General features: G+C 42.8%; 1 protein-coding gene across 8 annotated transcripts in view; it reads right to left on the reverse strand.

Annotated features, from left to right (window-relative positions):
- Positions 1–26,440, reverse strand: part of RALGPS1 (Ral GEF with PH domain and SH3 binding motif 1) — a 965,034-nt gene that overhangs the window by 171,855 nt on the left and 766,739 nt on the right. For all 8 annotated transcript variants that reach the window (XM_029614240.1, XM_029614239.1, XM_029614238.1 and 5 more), the window contains one exon: positions 22,011–22,078. In XM_029614240.1, coding sequence (XP_029470100.1) covers positions 22,011–22,078 — 68 coding nt within the window. The remainder of the gene's footprint in view (positions 1–22,010; positions 22,079–26,440) is intronic.

Genomic DNA, 26,440 nt, shown 5'->3' on the forward strand with positions numbered 1-26,440 from the left:
GCAGGGGAACTGAGGTGAACATCATTCCCCTGTACTGTCCTCAGCCCTCGATCTTTAGCTTGAGCACCTAGACAGTCAACTAAACCACTTTTTCCCCCAACTTCAAACATCTAAGAACTCAGTTCTTGAATACCAAATAACATTTATTAGAATGATGAACAATTCAAAACTCATGGAAAGAGAAGGCATCAAGATTAGCTGCACAGAAAGCACCTTGGTGATTCTTTAGGCTACTAGTGAATAACAGGGAACAGTAGCAGATAGGAAACAGAGAGGTGAAAAAGAAAATCTTCTTAGAAGCTTGGAGAGGATTCAGGGGAACTGTTAGCTTGCCAAGAGCTTTTTGCAACTGAATATCCCTCCAGGCAGGGAAACAGTACCATCACTCCTCAGGTTAAGGGACCAGTAGGATGAGCAGTGAGATACACAAAGAAAGATAAACAGGAACAGACCCAGTAGGAAGTTCTGAAACATTCAAACAGCAACTAGCAATAACCAATTAGGAAAAAGGGTGTTACACCCAGAAGATCTAAGCTAAGCAATCTCAAAACATGACACAGGGTGGCAGTATAATAAAGAAACATACAAATACACTGTGGAGATAGAACACTCCTTGTTCAAAAAAATAAATAAAACATTCCTCTGCTTTATCCCACAGCAGTCATCTCTGGGATTTCCAAATTGAGAGCAGGAAATACCAAATGCGGTTGTGGCCCTGGAGTTGGGGAGATTCTGACTGCTGAGCTGGTAGTGCTCATAGTGTCTTGTTTGAATTGTGCAGGCTTGGGACTGGCTGTGGCCTGGAACCTGCCAGTGCCGGGGGAAGGGCTGCAGTGGGTGGGGAGGCCGGAGCAGTTCCAGAAGAAAAAGTGTCTGGGCTTAGGGAGTACAGAGCAGGGAAGTGATCCAAGCCTATGGAGGAGGTGGAATCACAAACTGAAAGGTGAGCCGAGCCTGCCAGTGAAGGGAAACCTAATATGATGATGAGGGGTGGAAATCAGTGAAGGGATGACTGAACCAAGCCTGCAGAGGAGGGCAGCTGGCTAAGGAGGAGTGAGGAGGAACCTGCTGGGGTGAAGAGGGATGGGAAGAGGAACTGGGAGGGGAACAGAGACTAGATCAGTAGGAAATGAGAAGTAGAGAAGGCTAAGGGGATGTAGGGAATGGAGCAGGAAGAGGGGTGTTAACCCCCTCTCCCCATGCAGGAGGGGCAGAATTACGAGTGGAGCAGGAGTGAGGAGGGGATGGGAGAGGGAAAGGATGGGTAGATGGGGAAGAGGAGATTAGGATAATGAGAGAAAGGGGGGTGGTTTGATGAGAGAGAGTGGCTGTTACAGGTGAGGCTGGGGAAAATGGATGGGCTGTTGGAGGGGAATGGAGCAGGAGGGAGGAGAATGGTGCTAGGATTGGGGAGAAGAATGACTGGTGGGACTTTTAGTCTTCTCTAGCTTTTGTTTTGGCCACATGGGTCTTTCCTATGTCCACATTTCCTGCTCCTCTGGACATTTAAATAAAGGCTGGTCTATGACTCTCAGAAACCACTGTGTTCTGGTTTTGTGGGGTTTTGTTTTTTTTTTTCATTTTTGCTAGGGGCAATGTAAGAACATAAGAACATAAGAAATTGCCATGCTGGGTCAGACCAAGGGTCCATCAAGCCCAGCATCCTGTTTCCAACAGAGGCCGAACCTGGCAAGAACCCAAATACCAAGAAGATCCCATGCTACTGATGCATAATAGCAGTGGCTATTACCTAAGTAAACTTGATTAATAGCAGTTAATGGAGTTCTCCTCCAAGAACTTATCCAAACCTTCTTTGAACCCAGCTACACTAACTGCACTAAGCACATCCTCTGGCAACAAGTTCCAGAGCTTAATTGTGCGTTGAGTGAAAAAGAACTTTCTCCGATTAGTCTTAAATATGCTACTTGCTAACTTCATGGAATGCCCCCTGGTCCTTCTATTATCCAAAAGTGTAAATAACTGATTCATATCTACTCGTTCAAGACCTCTCATGATCTTAAAGACCTCTCACATATCCCTCCTCAGCAGTCCCTTCTCCAAGCTAAACAGCCCTAACCTCTTCAGCCTTTCCTCATAAGGGAACTGTTCCATTTCCTTTACTATTTTGGTTGCCCTTCTCTGTACCTTCTCCATCACAATTATATCTTTTTTGAGATGCGGTGACCAGAATTGTACACAGTATTCAAGGTGCGGTCTCACCATGGAGCGATACAGAGGCATTATGACATTTTCCGTTTTATTCACCATTCGCTTTCTAATAATTCCCAACATTGCTTTTTTGACGGCTGCAGCACACTGAGTCGACGATTTCAGTATATTATCCACTCTGAAGCCTAGATCTTTTTTCCTGGTTAGTAACACCTAATATGGAGCCTAAACTCATGTAACTAAAGCATGGCTTATTTTTCCCTATGTGCATCACCTTTCACTTATCCACATTAGTTTTCATCTGCCATTTGGATGCCCAATCTTCCAGTCTTGCTAGGTCTTTCTGTAATTTATCACAATCTACATGTGATTAAATTACACTGAATAATTTGTAAATCTGATCATTTGTGTTGTGTTCAGCTCCCCCAGTTGTTTTCAAAAGTTGGCTCCTATATGTGAAAATGCCACTTCCAAGAAAGCGATTTTGTTGGAATGTGGTAACATATTAATTTTCCTAGTAAAATCAGAGGAAATAAAGGTCAGCATTTAAAGGTGAATTTTAAAAGAGTTGCATGCATAAAAATGAGCACATGCGTGCACAAATAATGCATTTTTGTGCAAGAGCTATTTTAAAACCTCAGACATTCAGGCACAAATGGTGCATGAATACATTTTCTCATATAAAACAAGGGCTGGGTGGAGGTGAGCTGGGGCGTTTGGGGCAGAGCCTATATTTATGTGTATAAGGTGCTATTTTATAACCTGCAAAAGTGACGTGCATATGGCTGTTACCTGTGCATATTTACATCTGCTAATTATCCTGTATAAGTCAGAATAGATTTCTTGATAGCCAAATACTGACTGGATGAGGGGTCAGGGTAAACTGGGGAGAGTTCAGGCTGAAGAACCAGGGGGACCTTGATAACTTACAGATAGACTGCACAAACTGGTAGACTAATTTGTAAACTGGCAATTTCCTCTTTTCCTTAACCGGCTATCTTACTTACAGGCCGATACATTACAGTGCGCTCCGGCGGAGCACACTGTTAACCTGCGTTTGGACATGCGTTTTCGACGCGCTAGCTTTACCCCTTATTTAGAAAGGGGTAATAGCACGTCGAAAGCACGCAGCCAACCCCCCCAAAACTAATAGCGCCCGCAACATGCAAATGCATGTTGATGGCCCTATTAGTTATTCTCGCGCGATTTAGTAAGTAAAATGTGCAGACAAGCTGCACATTTTACTTTCAGAAATTAGCGCCTACCCAAAGGTAGGCGTTAATTTCTGCTGGCACCGGGAAAGTGTACAGAAAAGCAGTAAAAACTGCTTTTCTGTACACCCTCCGACTTAATATCATGGCGATATTAAGTCAGAGGTCCCAAAAGTAAAAAATAATTGAAAATTAAAAAAAAAATTAAAAATTAAAAATCAGCCCGCGGCTCGAAAACCCGATGCTCAATTTTGCCGGCGTCCGGTTTCCGAACCCGTGGCTGTCAGGGGGTTTGAGAACCGATGCCAGCAAAATTGAGCGTCGGCTGTCAAACTCGCTGACAGCTGCCGCTCCTGTCAAAAAAGAGGCGCTAGGGACGTGCTAGTGTTCCTACCGCCTCTTTTTACTGCGGGCCCTCATTTGAATACTAAATCACGTGCACAGGAGAACCCGCTCTCCCGCGACTTTTACTGTATCGGCCTTTTAGCTAGATAAGTCTTAAACAGCGCTGCTTAGTCGAATAAGCTGGATTTTTGTTGCTACTAAGCCGATAAATCAAAACTTATCCAGCTGTTTAAAATACGTTACATATTTATAGATACACGAACTTGTTGTTATGCATTTGCAAGCACGATATAAAATACATGTGCATGTGTGCGTGCCTCCATATAGCTGCGCAAATGGTCGCGCTCATGCAAATTTAGGTTAGCCTCTTAAGTTGTAGCTAAGACATTTCGATTGGACTAACTTACTACATTTGTGATTAGCTTTTGAGAGCAAATTTGATGAGTTAGTCCAATAGAAACGTCTCACCTGCATCTTATTTGTTTATCTTTATTTCTACACAGCCAAGTGTAATTTCATGAAAATTGAATTTTAGATCACAAATATGAAAATAAAAAATGGAGGAAAAGCACCAAAACATTATGCAAATCACTCCATTTTAAGACATTTTGATCTGAATTTCACTTGTGCCATTTTATGAAAGACTGGATAGCAGTCAATGTGGAATGTTTAATGTTTGTTAATACTAGTTCTCCCTAATAAACAGATGCATAGGTTGTACTTATTAAGGCTTCCACTGGTGGGTGGTACCTTGGTACCGATAGTACCTTCTGGCATATTAGTATTATTCTTATTGCAAGAGCAGAATATCTATTGTGGAAGAATGGCAGTATTAGGTAATGACATCTAAAAGTTGTGAAACTATTTGGGGGCATGCATATTATTAAAATGTTAATGTGAAAAGTAACCACTTATTGGGCAATATATAAAATATTTTAGTGTTTGTGCTAAAAAATTGCCTTGATAGTGTGGGAACACTATTAACATGCACACAACCCTCATAAATCAGTACTTTCTACGTGCTAATAGTGCTGGTACACAGTGTACACATGCTAACCAGAACATACCGTTTCCTAATCAATCAGACCCCTTGCTGCAAACCTGCACATGTGGCTGGTTGTCAGTGCCGAGGGGAGAAGGCAGAGAGCATCTGGACCCCAGGAAAGGAGCTGAAAAAGATGTGACTTCCAGAAGATACCAAAAGCAGATAAAAAAGCACCCACCTTAGATGTCTGCCAACCAGGAGAACGTCTGGCATTAGAAGGTGCCCTGATTTGCCCATTAATGTCCAAATTCCATTTTGTATTTAAACAAACATTCTTGCTCACGCTTTTATTGCCCCTCCAAAAATGATAGATTAGACATTTATGAAAACCTAGGGAGGGTAATTTTCAAAGCCATTTCCATTGGTAAAACAGAGCTTTGCTCACAAAAATAGGCTTTGAAATAATTGCCCCCCCCTTCTCCTCACCGGTCTCCCTCTGAAACAACTCTCTCCATTACAATCTATCCAAAATACAGCTGTGCAATGTATTTTCTGCCAATGTCAGTACACCATTACAGCCCCTCTTCTCAAATCACATTAGCTCCCCATCCATTTCCACATACAGCTCAAACTTCTCACTCACCTACAAGCCTTCATTCTGCAGCTCCTCACTATCTCTCCTCGTGAACACTCCTCATTGGGGAAGTCACTCTTATCGGTGCCCTTCTCCTTCATCGCCAACACCTGACTGTGTGCTTTCCACCTTGCTTCACTGAATGCTTGGAATAGATTCTCTAATTTAGTGTGTCAAGCTCATTCTCTGGCCTTATTCAAATTCAGCCCAAAACCTCACCTTTTTTAGATTTCTTTTAAACCATTAACCCCTGGTTACCTGCTCACAGTCTTACTGATTTTAACTATTTTCTTAATAAATTAAATTCCAAAGTCTCTTTTATCCTATGTTTGTCTTAATTAGATTATAAGCTCTTCTGAGCAGGGCATATCACATATGTGTTTTTATACAGTGTTGAGTTTGTCGAGTAGCGCTAGTAGTAGTATTAGTAGCAGTGTGATAAGTAATAGTAGTAGCAGTAGGTAAACATATGCATAATAGTAATAGCAGGTAAACTTTTATGCATAGTGCCACTGAATGCTTGATTTTACTAGCAGTGCGGTGTTCCTGGCGGCAGGGTGGGCAAGAGGTTTTCACTTATGTGCATTAGAGTTGTGCACAGGAAAAACTGTTGTTTAGTTTTGTATGTTGTTTTGTGTGTGCAATTTTTGTTTTTTTTATGCATCTTTTTTTTTATTTCGTTTTTGGTTTTGTAAAATGATGTGTACTATTTGTAAATACAGAAACACTATTTGAAAACAGTGCAGAATGGGCCGGATTTTAAAAACCCTACATGCCGGGCCTACTTTATAAAGGCCTGGCAATGCGCATAAAGCCCTAGGACGCGTCTAACTCCCAGGGCTTCGAAAAAGGGGCGGGGCCAGAGGTCTCCGGCACAGCGACCATTTGCCGTTGTGTCGGAGGATTGTGTGCTGGCAGGCTGCCAGCATGCGCAAAAGGTAAGATAAAGGAATTGGGGGGGGGGGTTAGGATAGGGCTGGGGGGACAGAAGGGTTAGGGGAAGGGGTGGGAAGGTTAGATTAGGGGAAAGGCGGATGGCATCAGCGCACACAAGATGCACTAGTGTGTACCCCCTTGTGTGCGCTGTTATAAAATCAGGCGTCCATTTGTGCGCGCCGGGTAGTGCGCTCACATGGACGCCCATACATATACCTTTGAAAATTTACCCCAATATTTGCAAATAGTATGTGCTATTTTCTGAAATAAAAAACAAGAAAAACCTGTCTCACAGCTCTCAGGGGTCTACAGAAACCCCCTATCCAGCTTCACCCCATCCCGTGCTGCCCCTGGAGACAGCGGTTTCCCCCTAAAATGTAATATTTATTTTTAACAACTCTGGTCACAGGCCCCACCCCTTTGTTAAAGTAGGGCCTCCTCCCCCAATATCTGGCCTCCTGTGCCAATCCTCCCGACCCTCCCCCACCAGATTCAGTAGTTAGAGCAGCAGGCTACGATCCAGGGAAACCAGGGTTCAAATTCCTGTTGCTCCTTGTGACCTTGGGCAAGTCACTTTACCTTCCATTGCCTCAGGTACAAAATTAGATTGTAAGCCCTCTGGGGATAGGAAAATACCTACAGTACCTGAATGTAATCCACTTTGAAGCGCTGAAAAAATAAGTGTTCTAGTGGGGCCCGAGAGCGACTCCTCTGCTTCTGAGCCTGGTGGCTGCCATTATTCAAAATGTTGCGGCCTGCACTTTGCCCCTATGAAGTAACAGTGGCTATCAATGCCATTGAGTAGCTCCTATCATGTGACGGGTCTTCCCAATGATACTGGTAGCCCCTGTCACATGATAGGGGTAAAGAGCGGTCCACGTCATTTTGAATAATGGTGGATGCTGGGCCCAGGATTAGAGGGGTTGCTCTTGGGCCCCCACAAGACCATTATTTTGGCGAGTTCGGGGTTTGGGGGTGGGGAGCGTGGGCAACATTTGGCATGGAGGACTCGCTACCGGGTGTGGTTTTCTGCTTTAACAAAGAAGAGGGGTTAGAGAAGGGCTGCGCGCGCATGTTATAAAATTGGGCCGGGTAGTGCGCACAAATGTAGGCCGCATGCATACATTTTAAAATCTGCCCCAGTGCGCGTCAGGCTGTTACCTGCACATATTCACTTCTTCACTTTTTTAGGTGTAAGTCAAAATAAAGCTCATTATAGCCAAAAACGGACTGGGTGAGGGGTCTGGGTTAACTGGGAAGAGTGCAGGGAGAACCAGAGGAGTTTGGACCTAGAGATAGATTGGGCAAACTGGACTTAGTGGTCAAACTGGTTATTTCTTTTATGTGTGCATGATTTAAAATGTACTCACTTGTGTGTGTAAAAGCTGACAAGTCCAAAGGAAAGATACGCGAATAACATTTCCTCACGTAAGCACTTAAAAGTAGGTGCATGCATGTGTGTGCTAGCCATATTTTATATTATATGCACACACTTATGCAGGCAATTTAAAATTCCAGCATATGTGGGCACGCGCGCTTGTTTTAAAGTTAGCGCCAATGAGCACCAATATGATAGGAAAAAACACAAAATTTAGTGGGTTTTTTTCTATCATTTGGTCTAACAAAATGAAACAAATGCACATCCCTAACGTGCATACTTTTACATTTTTAAAAGTCTACACCTATTTTCTCTTGGAAAATCTACCCGTGTAACTTTGCAGGTGTAAATGTGTGCAGGTAGGTAGTTGGATAATTTTCAAAGTGAAGGTACGCACCTACTTTGAAAATTGCTGCAAAATTCAGAGGCAATTGACTTTGCAGCAGTACGGACAGTTAAAAAATTGCCCCCTTTATACTCTATTTTCAGTGTTTACATTATATAGGGATCTCATACTCTGTTGGGCATACTGTGTTTACCAATCATAGTCTACAATTCCTGACACTCATGAATATATACTCTGGACAAACACTTGAAAAATGACTGGCAGTGAAAAAATCTGGATACTCCATTATGGCAGATATTGTTGCAAAGACAATTTTGTTTTCCTTGGCAAATTCCAGGCTATTCGCCCCCAACTCTGGTTTTTGTGAGCCATTAGCAGGTCTGGTTTTCAGGAAAACCACAATATGCAACTTAAAAACTTGGTACACAGATCATAAGCAAGCATATTTCCTGAGTATGCATTGTGGATATGCGGAAAACCAGACCTGTGGGTGGCTCAGGAGGCCTGCAATTGGAAGACCGCTGCTCCAGGCAGTAATACGGAAACTTCTGCAGATGCCTCGTGATTTGTCATGTGGTTGGACTTGCTGCCGAGTTGTCTGAAAAGTGGTTGAAATTGTCTGGAGTTCTCTGCTTTCATGGATACAAGTACCTTTTGAACCACTTGAGTGCTACATGTTTTCAGCTCTAAATGTGATCTCTAATCCCTCAGAGGGACTATATAGGATTTTTATGGTAAGAACAAAATAATTTCCAATACTTCTGCGAGTTTCAAATACAAACCCATAGTAAGCCCATCTTTTAGTTCAAGGCTCCCTTTAGTAATGAAGTTTCCTTCAACAAAAAGGGCCTCATTTACTGAGCCATGGTAGTTTTCCTGGAGGGGAAAACACTGCAGAGTTTACTAAGCTTTGGTACTCAGTACTACAACTTAGTATACCCTGTGGTATTTTTCCTGGCAGTAAAATACCACTGGGAAAAATACCATGGCTCAGCTACCCTTGAAAATTTTGTGCAATGGTGGCTCCAGATTGTGGGGCAGCCATGCCATAAAGGGGTCAATTGGCCCTGAGCTACACCCCCCTGTCCCTGGAGGCGGCTGAACACCCCTGTCACCAACCTCTCGCCGTCTCTGGAGGTGGCCAAAGTTGCAAAAAATGTTTTTAATGGTCAAACCTCTGGGTGCAGACTCCACCCCAATCCCCCAACCCCTCCCTTTGACAAAAAACTGCTCCCACCCAGAGGCCAGCCTGCACATCATCCTGATGCTCTGGACTTACCAAAATAGCCCTGGTGGTCTAGTAGGGGTCTGGAGTACCCTCTATGTTTCAGACCTAGCAACAGCCATTTTACAAAATGGTACCAGCTGCTCCTATCACATAATAAGGGCAAAGATTAGCTATCAGGCAACATTTTGGAAAATGGGGGTCAGGAGGGTGGTCTAGATAGGCGGTGGGAGTACCAGCTTTTAGGAGAGTGATATTTTGTCAAAGGGGAGGGGTTAGGAGCAGTACTTGTGACTGGGGGTTCATAAGAACATAAGAAATTGCCATGCTGGGTCAGATCAAGGGTCCATCAAGCCCAGCATCCTGTTTCCAACAGAGGCCAAACCAGGCCACAAGAACCTGGCAATTACCCAAACACTAAGAAGATCCCATGCTACTGATGCAATTAATAGCAGTGGCTATTTCCTAAGTAAACTTGATTAATAGCCGTTAATGGACTTCTCCTCCAAGAACTTATCCAAACCTTTTTTGAACCCAGCTACACTAACTGCTCCTACCCAGAGGCCACTGAAAACTTTATTTTTGCAACTTTGGCCATTTCCATGGATGGTGGGTGGGACAGGGATTCTATGGAGGTCCCTAGAATCTTGAGGGGGAGTGTAACTCGGGGGCAGTCAACACTTTTAAGGCATGTAATGAGCTGATTAGCATTCATTTGCATACTAGCTAGCTTTTTACCATACTAGCAGTGCTGGAGGCAGAATAATGCATAGTATTTTAAATATCGCACATTAGAAAAAGTGTGAATGAAATCTAAAATCTAAAATGAAAATGAAATCTAAAATCTAAAATAAAATAAAATAAAATATTTTATTTTATTTCTAAAATAATCTAAAATAAAATAAAATAAAATAAAATAAAATGAAATCTAAAATCCAAGCTTTAGCCAAGCTTTTCCAGAACTATGATTATTTTTTCACCTCCAGCTATCAAGATTTTCTCACCATCGCAATCCCTTCTGCAGATCACATTTAACTTAGACAATTACGCCTTATTTTATGATTGGTTTCTCAAAGAGACTTTACAATTTTCTCAATGTTATTTTTCGAATCTGTTTTCCCTGTTCTCCAAGTTCTATAACCTTGTTATATGTACCGCCTCTTGGCGTAATTGTTATGTTTCATTGTAAACCGATGTGATCAGTATTTTAATACAGGAACACCGGTATATAAAAATCTAAAAATAAATAAATAAATAAAATAAAGAAAAATAGATTATAAAATGTTATACTGCACAGCATAATTAAAAATAGCTGACAACATTCAATCCTACAGCATATAATATGATTTTGTTTAATAATTAAAGGGTGGATTTTAAAGCACGTGTGGATCCATGTGCACACGGTTCCCGGTGCATGCACATGGACATGACTATTTTATAACATGCTTATATTGGTGTGCACATGTTATAAATTAGGATTCTGGTGCAATTTTAATATCTGCATACGCATGTGCAGGTGGATGGCCTCCTCCGCGCGTGGGGGGGGGAGGGGTGGGTTGATTTTTTTAAATTACGTGTGGCAACATGAGTAGGGCTTCCCCAGTTCCCTACCCTTAACCCTATCCTTCCCTCCCTCTTTCCCATTCCTCCTCGACCCCTAAACTAACCCTACCTATCCCCAATTTTTTTATTTTTATACTTACTGCCCCCTGGAGCAGAAGTAAACTCTGTGTGCTGGCTGGCTGCCAGCACACACTTCCCCGGGACAGTGTCTAATGGCGCTGTCCCGGCCCGTCACCCCCTCCCTGCCCCTCCCCTCCCAGACCCCGTCTGCCTCTTTTCACTGCCTGGCACTTCTGCGTGTACTGGGGGTTACACGTATGGCTGGGCCCTTTTGAAAATGCGCTCAGGGCTTTTAAAGTTCGGCCATAAGATTTTAGCTGGAAACTGCCACAATAGAACGGAAGTAAGCTATTATGGAAGCTGTGTCTTGCTAGGAAGCTTTGAGCATTGTTTTTCTTTAGCTTAAAATATTTCATAATGTCTTACAAGCTTTTCAATTCAGAAATAAAGGAATAAACTTTTTTCTTTAAAAAATGCAAAATTACATCCTCACAGAGTTGTTACTATTGATAGATGCAAATTATCAAATATGGGTTTGTAAACTTAGATTCATAATGGATTTTTGTGAGAATGATTTCAAACATATTTTCATCAGGTGAACATCTCCAGGCAACAGAGCATTGAACCTCTCTCCTTCTCTCTTTAATGTCAGTCTGGATCAAAGCATGCCACTGAAGTACAGCGGGCACATTCACAAGGAATTATAGATGGCTTAGAATCTGGCGACTGTCCACACACAAATTCTCCAACTTGCATTATAGCTGGGAAAGTACCGACACAAGCTTAAGATATGTTCAGAGATCCATTAAACAATCTTCATAGGGTGTGAAATTTCCATTTGGTATTTCTTAAAGAGTAGAAAACCGGGTTGAGGGTACACCATGCTAAGAAGGATCTTACTGCAAAACAATGTACTGCTGGCTTGCATTCTTTCAACATAGTTGGTCTGCAAATCTTCTAGATTCCTCCAGTGTTGCACAGTCTTCTGTCATGGCATGCACACGCCCCATCAATGATTGTGTTTGATTTGCCAATTACTTTCTGCCACAAGTAATCAGCATTCTGGTCTGGTACATGTCATAAATATCATGTGCACTCAAGTGTAAGCCATTATACTTAATGTTAAAACTACAGGATCTTATATTGCCACTCCTGGCATACCTGGAAGATCACCAATGAGGAAAATATAATTCAGCCTGCTGCATTAGCTGTGAAAATATATTTTCCTCCCACAGCTATGCACTGCACTTTATGGTCTACATAGAGGGCTCTCTTGGGAAAAAGCCAGCACAAAAAGTTTGATAGAAACAGATGACTGAGTGAGCCTTAAAGTATTATGGACTAACTTGTAAAATCAAAGGCAAGCATTAGCAACAGCAAATGGAAGATATGACTAATCCCCCTAAAACTTTAAAGCATTCATTACAGACCTACATTTTATATGCTAAATCTTGGTTTCTGATGGGCTCTTTTCAGAACACAGTGCCTTTTTACTACCACTGTTCTACCAATACAGAACGCCAAAATACTCTGAACTTTTAGCACTTCTGCAGAAACTGCTTCACTTATTTTCTGCGCTCAAACAAATGTGATACAGCTGCAAAACCAAACACTAAAGTTTTCTCTAGCTACAGCATTAATGCAATTAAAAGAAGGAAAATTGTGTTAAAAGCCTTTAGTCATCTACAAGTCCTGTCTCAACCAACAGGCTAATGGCACTCACTATTTAAGCTGCCCTCTAATACTTTTCAAAACAATCACCATCTCATTCTACTATCACCTCACATTAGATGACAAAGCTATACTTTACATAATTAAAACAGAAGATGCCTGCCTTCATAAGACTACAATCCCAGGTGACAAAACCTGAACCCTTCTGTATGCATGATCTAGCTAGCAGATCTTGCGACGTTAACAGAATTTGAACTTCCATTTAGTGCATTCAAAGTTGGAAGAGTACAAGGGTCACAAGTGTTTAGTCATAAAGTGGTAGATATTCAACGAATATTCCAGCTAATAGCTGAATATACCTGGATAAGTTTGAGTTAGCCAGATAAATTTATCCGGTTAACTTGGATGGATAAGTCTGAATATTAGCACAGATGTAGAGGACATAAATGCACCAAAAACAAATCCACATGTAAAGGATGTGTTCAAACTTGTTCATCTGCAGACAATAATGTCTTGCTGCAAAAGGTGAATTTATTTATATTCTTCAAAACAGACAGGCAGTCTTAACCATACAAGGCTGAAAGAATACAGTTCATTTACAATGACAACACCGTCGGTCGCCCGACACGGGCCGTGTTTCACAGTGGCTGCATCGGGAGGGACATTATTGTCTACGGATGAACTTCAAGTATGAACACATCCTTTTCTTATAAGTCTGAATATCGCCGTTTAGCTGGCTAAGTTAGCCGGATAAGTAGCCACACACCATCATCCCCAAGACTTAGCGATAAAAATTTAGACTGCGACCTTGGGCAAGTCACTTCATCCTCCATTGCCTCAGGTACAAACAGATTGTGAGCCCTCTGAAGATAGAGAAATAACCTACAGTACTTGAATGTAATCCGCTCTGAAGTGCCAAAAAGCGGAATATAAATTAAAAAAATATAATAAATACATTTATATATATATACATACAAGTAGTCACTGAAAGCGGCCGAATATTCAAATGCTACCACTTAGCCAGATAAGTCCGTATTCAACTGGCTAGGTGGCACTGAATATTGACCACAATGTCACTGAAACACACAAAAAAGCTTCCCGAATTTAGCCCTTGCAAATGCAAAAACCGGGGAATATCTCTGAATTCAAAATGAAACCATTTGGTATAATCGTGTCCCTAATTTTACACTGTGAGTCAAACAGGCCATTATTTCTCAAAAATAAACAAATATGCAATGCAATACGTAACAGCAATAGTACAACAGTATATAATAAATGTTATAATATAGCAGTAATAGACATTTGTTTTAAGACAATATTATATATATGATTTTCACAGTATTTATCATTTCTGCACAGACATTTTATTTATTTATTTTTGTTTATTTATTTAGAGCTTTTCTATAGTGGCATTCATGATACAATCATATCATGCCGGTTTACAGGTAACAGGGGGTGCAAAAAACCTTGAAACTTTAACAAGCAGAAGGAAGCAAAAAAGTCAGACATATTGCACAGATTTGTTTACTCGGGATGTGCATTTGTTTGAAACAATATAGATAATGTCAATGAAACTGACAGTGTCATTTTCAAAACTACATGACAAAGAACACAAAATGTTTTTTCAGTGTGTACTGTTTCTGAAACGTAAACAAAAATAATAATGGGAAAACATGAATGAAAACTGACCCTTAAATGAAATGACAAGACACAAAATGTTATTTTTTTGGCCTGCACATTCCTAGTTATATATATGCTTTCAGCTTTCCACGTAAAGGTAGATTTTAAAACAAGCGCGTGCATCCATGTGCACGTGGTTCCTGGTACGTGCACAAGGACGTGATCGTTTTATAACGTGCGCACGTTGGCGTGCACGTTATAAAATACGATGTCCACACGCACATGCGCGCCAGATTTTAACATCTGCGCGCAGGTGTGTGGGCAGCCTGTGACTCGTGCGTAAAGGGAGGGACATTTTCGAAAGTACGCACGGCGACACGATTGTGCCTTTGCCCAGTTCCCTCCCAGTCTGCTCCAATTAAGGAGTGGACTGGGAAGGAACTTTCTTTTAATCCTACCTACCCTTCTTCCCTTTTCTCCTCTCCTCCCCAACCCCTAAACTAACCTTGCTTATCCCCTTTTTTAAAATTTTCATACTTACCGCTCTTTGCTTCCCCGGGACAGCAGCTAATAGCGCTGTCCTGGCCCATCCCCCCGCCCCGCCCACACCCCCCGGCCCACTCCTTTTGCAGGGTCCGGCACTTCTGCTCGTAACGAGGGTTACGCGCGTGGCCGGGCCAGTTCTAAAATGCATGAGGCGCACACAAGGCCCGGCCACGCATGTATCCCCCGGTTTTTATGTGCGCGGCCCTTTAATATATAATGTGGATTGAAATGCTTTCTAATGGAGGTGTGCAGACAACATTTTAATTTAGTTTTTCCTTTTTTGTTTCATTTTGTTTCTGTGGTTTAGCATGTACTAAAACCAATTAATGAGCCCTAAAACCATTTAAGACATGTCAAATGGTTTAATGCAGGGCTTCCCAAACACTTAAGCCAATGCGTCCCCATTTTAGCATTAGAAAATCTGTATGACCGGGCAGGATGACCAAAACAAATTAGCAGGGTGCATCGCTTTCCCACAATCACTCCTACTCTCCTCACACTCTCTCTACCTCCATCCCCATTGAGAGGACCTCCTCTCAATCTCCTCCCCTCCAGTGGACCCATGCTCTCAACCTTTCTAGCTGATCCCTTCTTACATCCCCCCAGCAACTCTCACCACTCCAGCCCATCCTCTCTCTCTCTAACTCCTTCCAGCCCTTTTTGATATCTACCCAGCTGATCCTCTCTCACCCTATACAATTCAACAAATCTTCTGTCAACTCTTCCTTCTCACTTCATGCCCCATTCCCTCCTCAATCTCAATCCTTCTCTCAAATCCCCCCAGAAGATCCCCTCTCATACCCCAGCTCCTCTTTTACATTCACCAGTTAATCTTCCGTCGTTCCCTCTTTCTCATCCTCCAGAGTCAATCCCTCTCCAGCTGATCTAACCCTCAGAACCTTCCTGCATCTGAACGCTCTGCTCATGCAGCCCCTCCTCCAAACATTCCCCTGGCCAGGGTCAGAGGCAACTTTTTCCATTAGATCCCAGGCCAAAGAAAATGACAACTGTTGGGAAGAAAGGGCAGGCTGATGACAGGAGCACCATTTTTCTCCTGTGTGGGTTCAGTGGTGGGTGAGGATTGAAACGCAATGGCAATCTCCACCAGCCTGTGAACACTCAGCCCTCCCTCCCCTCATGGCTGGTCCCAAGCCTGACAGTGATCTGCAAGCAGCAGCAGCATTAGTAATGAAAGACAGTGCAAGCTACAGTTTTCAGGTGCCAGCATTTAGTGGAAGTCAGCATGGAACCCCTTAAGTCAGCACACACTCACAGGCCACTGCAGGGCCTGTGAGTGTGTGCTGACGTAAGGGGTTCCATGCTGACTTCCACTAAATGCTGGCACCTGAAAACTGTAGCTTTTTGAGGCACTTGTTACACTATTTGGGATCTCTCGACACATAGTTTGGGAAGCCCTGGTTTAATGCTTGCTAAATGGTTTTAATTTGCAGTAAAATGCAGAAATGACAGGAAACAAAATTGTTTTTTTTCCTTTGAAAATGACACATGTAGTTGGTGTGTTATGTAGTTTTCAAACAGCATATCCCTACTTTCTAAGAACATAAAAACCACTAATACTACATTTATTTCCCATCATTGTATGACAATGTATTCTGCATATTTCTGGTATGTAAATGTTTCTAGTACTCAGTGAATTGGGAAAATGTACCTACAGAGATTGGTATCCGATACTCCTGCAGATATGTTTTCTCTCACATGTAAGGTTGAAAATATCATCTATATGCATTATTACCCTGCCCCCCCCTGCCCCCCCCCCCCCCCCTCTGGGCACACCTACTCTTTACCAGAGTAACAATACATGTGAATTTGATTCCCATATACACTTTTACCTAGGTAAAGACTGGACAATTTTCAAACAGCCAATTGACCCTAAATGGCTTTTGAAAATTACTCTCCCCAATACTTATTTCTGGACGCGCATTTTAGATGTGCTAACCCCCATTTTACATTGGGGGTTATGGACGCGCTTCCAATCGTGTGTTGAGCCATGCACTACAGCCAGCACATGGTATTGCATTGGCGTGTATATGCTCAGTGTTTGCAAATAACAAGGTGCAGTCGAAACTGAAAACCAGCGAATGATATTGTAACAGTTAGTGTAGCTGGGTTTAAAAAAGGTTTGGATAAGTTCATGGAGGAGAAGTCCATTAACTGCTATTAATCAAGTTGTCTTAGAGAATTGCCACTGCTATTTCTGGCATCAGTAGCATGGGATCTACTTAGTGTTTGGGTTCTTGCCAGGTACTTGTTGCTGGATTGGCTACTTTTGGAAACAGGATGCTGGACTTGATGGACCCTTGGTCTGACCCAGTATGGCAATTTCTTATGTTCTTATGTTCTCTAGTATGAAGCGCCTCTGGCATCGTACTGCATCCCAGGAACATGGCAGTTCCCGAGTCCCTTATACAAGTCCTGCCAGCTGGACTTCCTATGACACGCACAGGTGACATCACATGCTGCCTTGAATAAAAGGAAACTCAGCGCCACTTTGCAGTGCCTTTGCAACAGGTCTCCTGCTCATTCTGCTGTGCTAGTTGTACAGTTTTTCCTGCCTTGTTCTTGTGTATTTCTGTTCTGCCTTGTTTCAGCCTTGCCCTCTCCTAATCTACTCTGTTGCGTTTCTTCCCCTGGCCTGATTTCTCATTACCTTGACCTTAAGATGGACTTTGACTCTGCTTTGCATTCTGTTTGCCTTGAGCTCAGCCTAGATCTTGACTCCACTTTGCTCTCTGCCTACCAAATTTGATTCATCTGCCCAGGTTGGAAAGCTCTATTGGCCATCAAAACCTGCAGGCTCAACTCAAAGGGGAGGTGGCTGATCAGGCAGAAGATCTCGTCTTCTGGCGAGTTGCCGCCTGATAAAGCCTACTTAACAGTGGCTCAAAGGCTCACTACCCTCTCTTCATGACAGATATCCAGATTTGTAGAGCATCTTTAAACAAGCCTAATGGTGAAAAGCCATGGGAGCACAGATCCAGATTAACGTTCAGCTATAAGGGAATATTAAATTTGGCTGCAATGTTTCATGAATAATCCACCTTTGTCCCAAGTAACGTCATTATCAAATTCCTTCTCCTTCCATGAAGAGAATACAGCATTTATCATGTGGTTTCTGTCCTGCTTCTGCTCTTAGCCAGATTTTTGATGCATGGTTTATCATGTCCATTACATCATCCCTGAAAATACAAAGAGCCCTTGGGTATGCAGGCTCGAACATTCAAAAGAAAACTATGAAGCTTTAACATTTTACTGCTCTTCTGTTTTGCCCCCTTCCCTTAAGTCATTTCTAGTCTGCCACAGTGCTGGTCAATAATAAACATCTGTGAGAACTAGTGAGAAGGCCTCCACTGATTTGCAGTTGACTACAGCCTATCCGGCCAATTATCTGCCATCAGCAATATATTTGTCACTTTGGGGCTAATTTTGAAAACTACCCGCACAGATACAAGTACCTGTGGGCATCAGTTTTGAAAGGTAAAGTACGAGCATACTTTCCCTTTGAAATTGCTCCAGGAAACGTACGAACAAAAATGTGCACCTCTTTTTACTGTACGCGCTCAACTCAAGAAAAAAAGACATAATCCAAAACCTTCTCAAAACTCCAGAAAAAATAACATTCCAATGCCAAGTCATCACTGTCTCTCCACTGATGGTGAGGGGGACAAAGCAAGTCTTCTTTACCATGTCCTCCCAAGCCAGGACCTGTACTCCTCCGGCCAAGGCTAGGGATTCACAAAGGGAAACAAAACTCCCATAAATAACAAAATAAATCACATAAATGACAAAATAAATCACATAAATCACAAAAACAAAAGTTTACTTTCTCAGAACCTGAGGCAGACCCTTCCAGGCAGGAAATGTACAGGGCTGGAAAAACCTTCCTTTCTTTGATTCCCAAACAAAAGTAGTTCCTTCCCCTTTGAACGCCAACCAAAACTGCCACACTACTCACCTGCTCTCCCTTATCCAAACAGGAGTTTACCACTCCAGCAAGCTACAGAGGAGGTGATGTTCAGAAAGGCATGCCCCTCTCCTGACTCTCTAACCCCAGGGCTTGAACTAAGACATTCTAGTGGAGACCTAGAGGGTCTCCACAAATATGTGTGCATGCAGACTGAAAACACTCATGAATATTAGAGATGTGAATCGGAACCCGAATCGGTTCGGATTTCAGTTCCGATTCACATCTCTAATGAATATTCAAAGCAGATTTATGCGCAGAAGTCCGCCTTAAAAATTAGGGCTGCAGAAACTTACCCTTGTGATGTGGCTATGCCAATCACTAACATTACCCCTATGGAATGTTTCTGTCTAGGGGCATTTGGAGGGGTTTTGGTATTTTTAATTGAATGAAGAGAAGGATGTAGATTTTTGGGCCATGAACTCAAAAGACTTATTTGCTTGATAACTGAATTACAGTTGAAGAGTTCTTGAATTTGTTTTCTTGGATATTTTTGCTTGGGGATATTTTTCTTATTTCAGTCTAGTGCATGGCAGAACTGGAACTATGCTCTAATTATCCCACTCTCACTGGTGAGGATATTTTCAGTCAGGATGAAGGTGCAAGAGAAGAAGGGAAGTGAGCAGAATAAGCACAGACAGAGAACCCATTTGTTTTTTGTTGAATGATCATTGGATGTATGTTGATTCTTATGTTTATCATCTTGACCTGGATGCTCTTCTTTATGTTACAGTAAAATCTTATTTGAATACAAACTACAGACTCCAGTGTTTTCATTGAGTTTTACCCAAGTGTGGACTTACTGGGAAATGAATGGACCCTTTTGTGATTCCTGGTTTCTTCCTGTGGTGGTAATTTTGGCTTCCCTGCTCTTACTTTTCACTATCTGGCACCGCCTTGAAATTTTGATAAGGAGTGTGAAATGGTCACGGAGATAGTGGTAGACAGCACCAGGGGCTGCGGAAGAGAAGTCTTCCTCCCCATCCGGAGCACCCCTTATCTAGCCCGAAACAGGGGATAAGCTACACCCTTCCCTATGGCAGGTAGATAATATTCAAGTGTACATTTTCAATACGTCACCTCACTTTAAATGGGCCCATGTGCCCTGTGTAAACCGAACCACTTTTCAAACATAAGGTACCTGTCTATAGATCAGTTTGTTATGCACCTAAAAGTAGATGAGTCCATATAAGTAGTGTTAAATGATGGATGCAAAGTTAGCAGTAAGATTACTACATGTATACACTTTTGAAACTGAAACATGTGTGTAGTTTCAACCATGTGTCCAAAAGGCTCCTCCCCCTGAAACGCCTCCTCTCTCCATGGCTTGAAGCATTTGAATTGTGAAAGTATGTGTACTTTTAGGCAACTGAAAATCTATTAGCCCAGAGTGAGATGACCCAGCTGCATAATGAAGATCCTGACTGAACTTTGAGAATTTACTCTTTGGAGTATGTGCCTGTTTGAGCAATTTGAGGTCCCACCCTAATAAATATAATGGGCCAGAGTCTAGTAGCTATGCGCGGACGTAGATTTGTGCGTGCAACCCGGTGCGCACAAATCTACGCCCAATTTTATAACGTGCACGTGCAGCCACGCTCATGTTATAAAATCCAGGGTCGGCACGCGCAAGGGGATGCACACTTGTGCACCTTGCACGCACCAAGCCCTAGGGGAGCCCCGATGGCTTTCCCTGTTCCCTCCGAGGCCGCTCCGAAATCGGAGCGGCCTCGGAGGGAACTTTCCTTCGGCCCCACCCCACCATCCCCTCCCTTCCCCTATCTAACCCATCCCCCAGCCCTACCTAAATCCCCCCCACCTTTAGTTTATAAATTGCGCCTGCCTCCAGGCAGACGTAGGTTATGTGCGCTGGCCAATGGCCGGCCCGGCCACGCACCCACCCCGCCCCTTTTTTCAAGGCTTGGCACGCGCAGCAGCGGGTTTTCGCGGTTAACCGTTTTAAAATCCATCGCAATTATTTTATATTCTCAGCAGTTGTTCAATTACAAATGGCACATGAATGGTAGTGGAATAAGTGAGGCAGGAGCCGCAGTGTAACTCCTGTCATATCTGCCCTGTGCTGTTCTCTGCCTCTGCTATTGGTTTCTTTCAAGTACTGGGGATGAACCCTCTGCCAGAATCATTCACAGTAAATCAGCAATCAGAAACACAGCAGTACTATCCACAAAGATTTCCAAATCAGTTACTCAATATCCTGAAAGCATCTGTAATTAATATGAAATATAATAAATACACATATGTATTAATCAGGGACATGGATAAGCTTCTGACAGCATGCTGGACCACTTCATACATTTCAAATTCAAAACAAAATACTATTTTTGCACAGGAGTAATAAAATACAGACCCATATTATATCTATTATAATAATATGCTTGTGGATTCTATGGGTCTGTACACACCAGCAGTATCCTCAAGGTGGCAATGGCAGTATCCTATTATTATAATAGTATCTTATTATGATAATAACACCTTGTGACCACTGCCGGTACTGCAGCTTCTCGCATTTCCTGGACAGACATAAGCGTATTATCACAACAGACATGTCTTGAATATGTTTACTGGCAATGGACAAATATTTTCAGTAAAGGTGTGCTACACATGTGCATCGGAGCCACGGGCAGTAGTTTGGGAGCACAGAGACCAGGTTGGCCAACAGTGAAAGCCAAGAGGCTGGAGAAATGCACTGAATCTGCATGCCCCATCAGCAGCATGGGCCTCACTCACCATGAGTATGATGGGGGAAGTAGAAAGCTGAAAATGCAGCATGGATAGACAATCTGTGGCTGAGGTGGCAGGGGAAACTGGTTGCCCTTGTGGTAGCAGTGGGACAGAAAGGAAAGAGGGCTGAAAGTGGGAGAGAGGTGAGGAGGAAGGGGGTAAGGGAGAGAGATCGAGGGGACACATATATATGAGGGAGCGAGGGTGAAATGGGTGAGGCAGTAATGGGAAGAGGTAGGAAAGGGGAGGGGGAAGAGGGAAAAGGGTGTTTCAAGAGAAATATTCATCTCATTGCAAATCTTTTGCATGTTTCAGTTAGTATATACATAATACTATACAGATTAAAAATATGATTCATGACTGTAAAATGGTTTCTGGTGCTGACTGTGCATGCTATAGAGTGCAGTATATGCAGGTTCAAAGTTATTCATTCTTCTTACAAGTACTGGGAAGTGCCATACCTGCCCCCAGCTTTCTCTGTAACAATTAGAAATGTCAGGCTGCTTTATACTGCAGCATTATGTGTAGCTATAAAGAACACACTGTAAACTGTGAACACAGAAATTCAAATGTTACAATTACTTCTCCATACGGTACCTGCTAAATCCTCTTTAGAAGACACCAACCGAGGTGAACTGTTGCCTGGCTCTATTCTTAACGATAACCTGAAAAACAAGAGATTTGTGGACTGACTTAGTAAAAGAAAGAGTTCACTGAAGGATGGATAGAAAATCAGACTTTTATAGTTATCAGCGGGAGGACAGGAAATATGGCATGGCTTAGATGAAAAGTCATTCATAGCAAACACAGATCTTTATTTTTGGGTTTAAAAGAAATATTATAAAATAAAATAGCACACTTGAAGTTCTCCCCTTCTCCCCCAAAATTAATTATCCTAAACTCAATGTGGAGCTAGAAACATTCCTTCCTTCATCCCTTTACCCCCGGCCTCTAGAGCTGAGGGAATTCTTACACAATCTTTCTATACATTTGTTGGTTAAGTCACCCTTTCTTGTTGGATCACTCACATGATCCAGATGCCCAAACATCTGACTCCAGTGGTAGATCTTATGGCAGCTATGTGGTATGTTTTGGAGCTATCCTGTACTCTCTCGCATGGTCAGGCAACTGATCTAAGTTTGCGTATTGGTTCCATTTTTTCAGAACAGGTGGCTCCAATCCTGGTTTTACCCCATTGAATGTGTGGACTAAAACTGTGATTGGGATCAACTTTGTGTCCTTATTTATATTAACATGTGATAATTTAGCCACAGCTTTCCATGCTTCTGTTACAAGTTGCATGGACCACTGTAACTCATTATATGCTGGGTTGAATTAGTCTCAATAACACAGACTTCAGTTCATTCAAAATATGGCAGCCCGTATTCTTTTAAGTTTGAGCTTATCTGTTCATATTACACCAGCTTTCGGATCTTTACACTGGCTCCCTGTTCCTTTTAGAATTCAGCTAAAGACAACATCCTTAGGTTTTAAAGCACTTCAGAATTCAGGGTTCCACAGTACTTGAAAAATACTTTATGCAATGCGCAATCCATCACCAGGAAAAAGCACATACTCAACGACTTCCTTTCAGAAACTAAACCAGACATCTGTGCTATCACAGAAACCTGGTTAAAAACCACAGACACAGTATTAATAAATCAGCTCCCCACTCAGGCCTACGACCTCTATTCCCAGGCTCAAAAAAAGAGGAGGAGGGCTGCTCCTGGCAGCCAAAAAAGGGCTAGGCCTTACCCTACAGCTCACAAATGCCTCAGCCAACCTGGAATTTGCCCTTTTTAAATCAAAATACCTCCAAATTGGACTAATCTACGCCCCTCCAGGAATTCTCGAAGCAGACCCCTCCCCCATCATCGAACTCGCCGCAAAACACCTTAATGCTAAAAAACCAGCCATTCTGATGGGAGACTTTAACCTTCATGTTGATGCTCAACCACGCTCCACAAACTGCGAAACCCTACTCACCACACTCAGCCACATGGGATTCAGACAAATTGTCAACAATCCTACTCACAAAGCAGGTCACACATTAGACCTTATTTTCATAAACGAGGGAATATCGCCCCACACCAACCCAACATGCTCACCAGTCCCTTGGACGGACCACCAAATCATCTCCACAGTTCTAGAGATAAAGGAGCACCCCCCCAAGCAACCCATTTAACCTCAGTATCCGTCAGGAAAACCTGCGCCGGAGAACTCCTCAACTCACATCTTTCCAAGGAACTAGTTCACCTCGACCTCTCTGACGTCAACACTGCCACTACATCTTGGATTAACATCACCAACAATGTCGCTGATCAAGTGTGCCCCATGACTACGAAAACACTCCATCCGGATAAGGACAACAGGAAACCCTGGTTCTCCCCCGAGCTGAAGTCGCTCAAACAGGAGCTCAGATGTAAAGAACACAGGTGGCATAAAAACCCTTCCACAACAACCCTCTCTGCCTACAAATCCTGCCTAAACTCCTACAGAAATGTCATCAACAGAACCAAGAAAGAATTCTTCTCTAAAAAGATCCACCACTTTATCTTTGACTCCAGAGCTTTGTTTTCCTACGTATCAGCCCTCACAAAACCAACTACTCCCCTCATCCCAGACGACCAAGCTACCAACAAGGCCAATGAACTGGCGGACTACTTCGATAGAAAAATCACCACCCTCGTCATACCCCTCAAGGGGCCCTCTCCTCATCGTATTTACTCATCCCCCACCGATTCCCAACTCTCGCACTCAACCCTCCAGCAACAAAATTCAACCCCAGCTACTCTTGCCACCTTTGAGCTGACATCCGCATTAGAAATAGAAAACATCCTTAAGACGCTGAAACCTTCGTCTCATCCTTTAGATCACATACCATCCAACCTGCTTTTCTCCATTCCAAACATCATCGCCAAACCAGTAGCAGACATCATAATCTGCTCTCTGTCTCAAGGACATGTCCCAGACCAACTCAAGCTTGCAATGCTTAAGCCTCTCCTAAAAAAACCCAACCTGCCACCCTCAGACCCAGCCAACTTCCGCCCCATAGCTAACCTTCCAATGATCACCAAACTCATGGAGAAGATAGTAAACAGACAACTTTCCAAATACTTAGAAGAAAATGGCATCCTCACCCCAAATCAATTCGGATTCCGAAAGGCCCTGAACACCGAATCATTATTAGCCTCGCTCTCGGACACCATCCTCCTTAACCTGGAAAAAGGTCAACCATTCCTACTCCAACTTCTGGATCTCTCTTCAGCGTTCGACACCGTGAACCACACGTCTCTTCTACAGCGCCTAGCAGACATCGGCATCACAGGATCGGCGTTCAACTGGTTCAAATCATTCCTTGAAAACAGGTTCTACAAGGTCAGGATCAACAACAAAGAGTCACACCCAATCAGATCAAATCTGGGGGTACCCCAAGGATCATCCCTGTCACCCACACTATTCAATATTTACCTCCTCCCACTCTGCCATCTACTAACCAACCTCAAGCTAACGCACTTCCTATACGCGGATGACATACAGATCCTCATCCCCATAGCTGAATCACTCCACAAAACCTGGTCTTATTGGAATAGCTGCCTTACAGCAATCAATAACCTACTCACCAGCCTCAACCTCATCCTTAACACCAACAAAACCGAAATCCTCCTAATAGCCCAGACAATGCATTCTGCTCAACCCCCCAATTTCCTCCCAACTCTCCATCACTTCTATCGACCACACAACGCATGTAAGAGACCTTGGTGTGCTACTAGTCAACCAACTCAACCTAAGCAAATTTGTAAACAATACCACCAAGGAATGCTTCTTTAAATTGCAAGTATTAAAAAAATTAAAACCACTTCTGCACTTCCGAGATTTCTGCCTGGTACTACAATCTATCATCCTCCCGAAACTGGACTACTGCAACTCACTCCTTCTGGGCCTTCCTGCCAGCACAATCAAACCACTTCAGATGGTCCAGAATGCGACGGCCAGGATCCTCACAAACACCAACAAAAGGGAACACATCACCCCTATCCTCCAGAACCTCCACTGGCTGCCAATTAAATTCAGGATACTCTTTAAAGTCCTCATGATGATACACAAGGCCTTACACAACATCTCTCCCTTCAACCTAACTTTCCAACTTCAGCAGCACATTACCAAGAGACCCATCAGAAGAGCGTACAAGGATATGCCACACACCCAGCTGGCAAAAACCTCACTTAGGGAATGCGCCCTTTCCACTGCGGGTCCCCCACTTTGGAATTCGCTCCCTCTGGACCTCCGCCAAGAACCCTGCCTTTTGGTATTCAAAAAGAAGCTAAAGACTTGCCTATTCAGCCAAGCGTTCCCTGAGAGCTAAGATCCGATGAATTGAGCTTTATAGACACTGGCCCACCAATCCCACTGTAAATATGTTTTGAATTGTACTTTATTTTAGCTAATCATGTTTTGAATTGCAGTTTACTTGTTCACTGTAAGTTCATTTTCAACCTTGTTCCAATTTATCCGCCCCTGAGGCGACAGTTCAGTTCTCTGTAAACCAGTGTGATATGTATTCTATACAGGAACATCGGTATATAAAAATGAGAAATAAATAAATAAATAAAAATCATTTGATTTGGTGTAGCCCAACTCAAAATCTCCATTTCTCACACAAGATTTTGTTAGAAACTCCTTTTCTAAAGGAGGTCACCTTGGTGAAGACTACAAGAAAGGCCTTTTGTTGTTTGGGTCCTATTATCTAGAATTCTCTGCCTAAAGATCTGCAAGCTAGGGGGGATTATCTGCAATTTCAAAAACTGTGTAAGACCTGGATGTTTTATCTTGTTTTCAAATGGCTAGGGCTGTACCAGCAGTAAATCTGAGAGACTGTGATCACAGTCACACTGGCATACGTGTGAGCTACAGTCTTATTATGGGGTACCATCTTATAAATACAAAGGGAGCAGAAAGGGAATTTGGGAATCATTTTCACCATTTAGGAAAGCTGAGAGCAACAGCATCGTCATGCAGTATTTTCC

Source organism: Rhinatrema bivittatum, chromosome 8 (assembly GCF_901001135.1).
Source record: "Rhinatrema bivittatum chromosome 8, aRhiBiv1.1, whole genome shotgun sequence".
NCBI classification, from domain to species: domain Eukaryota; kingdom Metazoa; phylum Chordata; class Amphibia; order Gymnophiona; family Rhinatrematidae; genus Rhinatrema; species Rhinatrema bivittatum.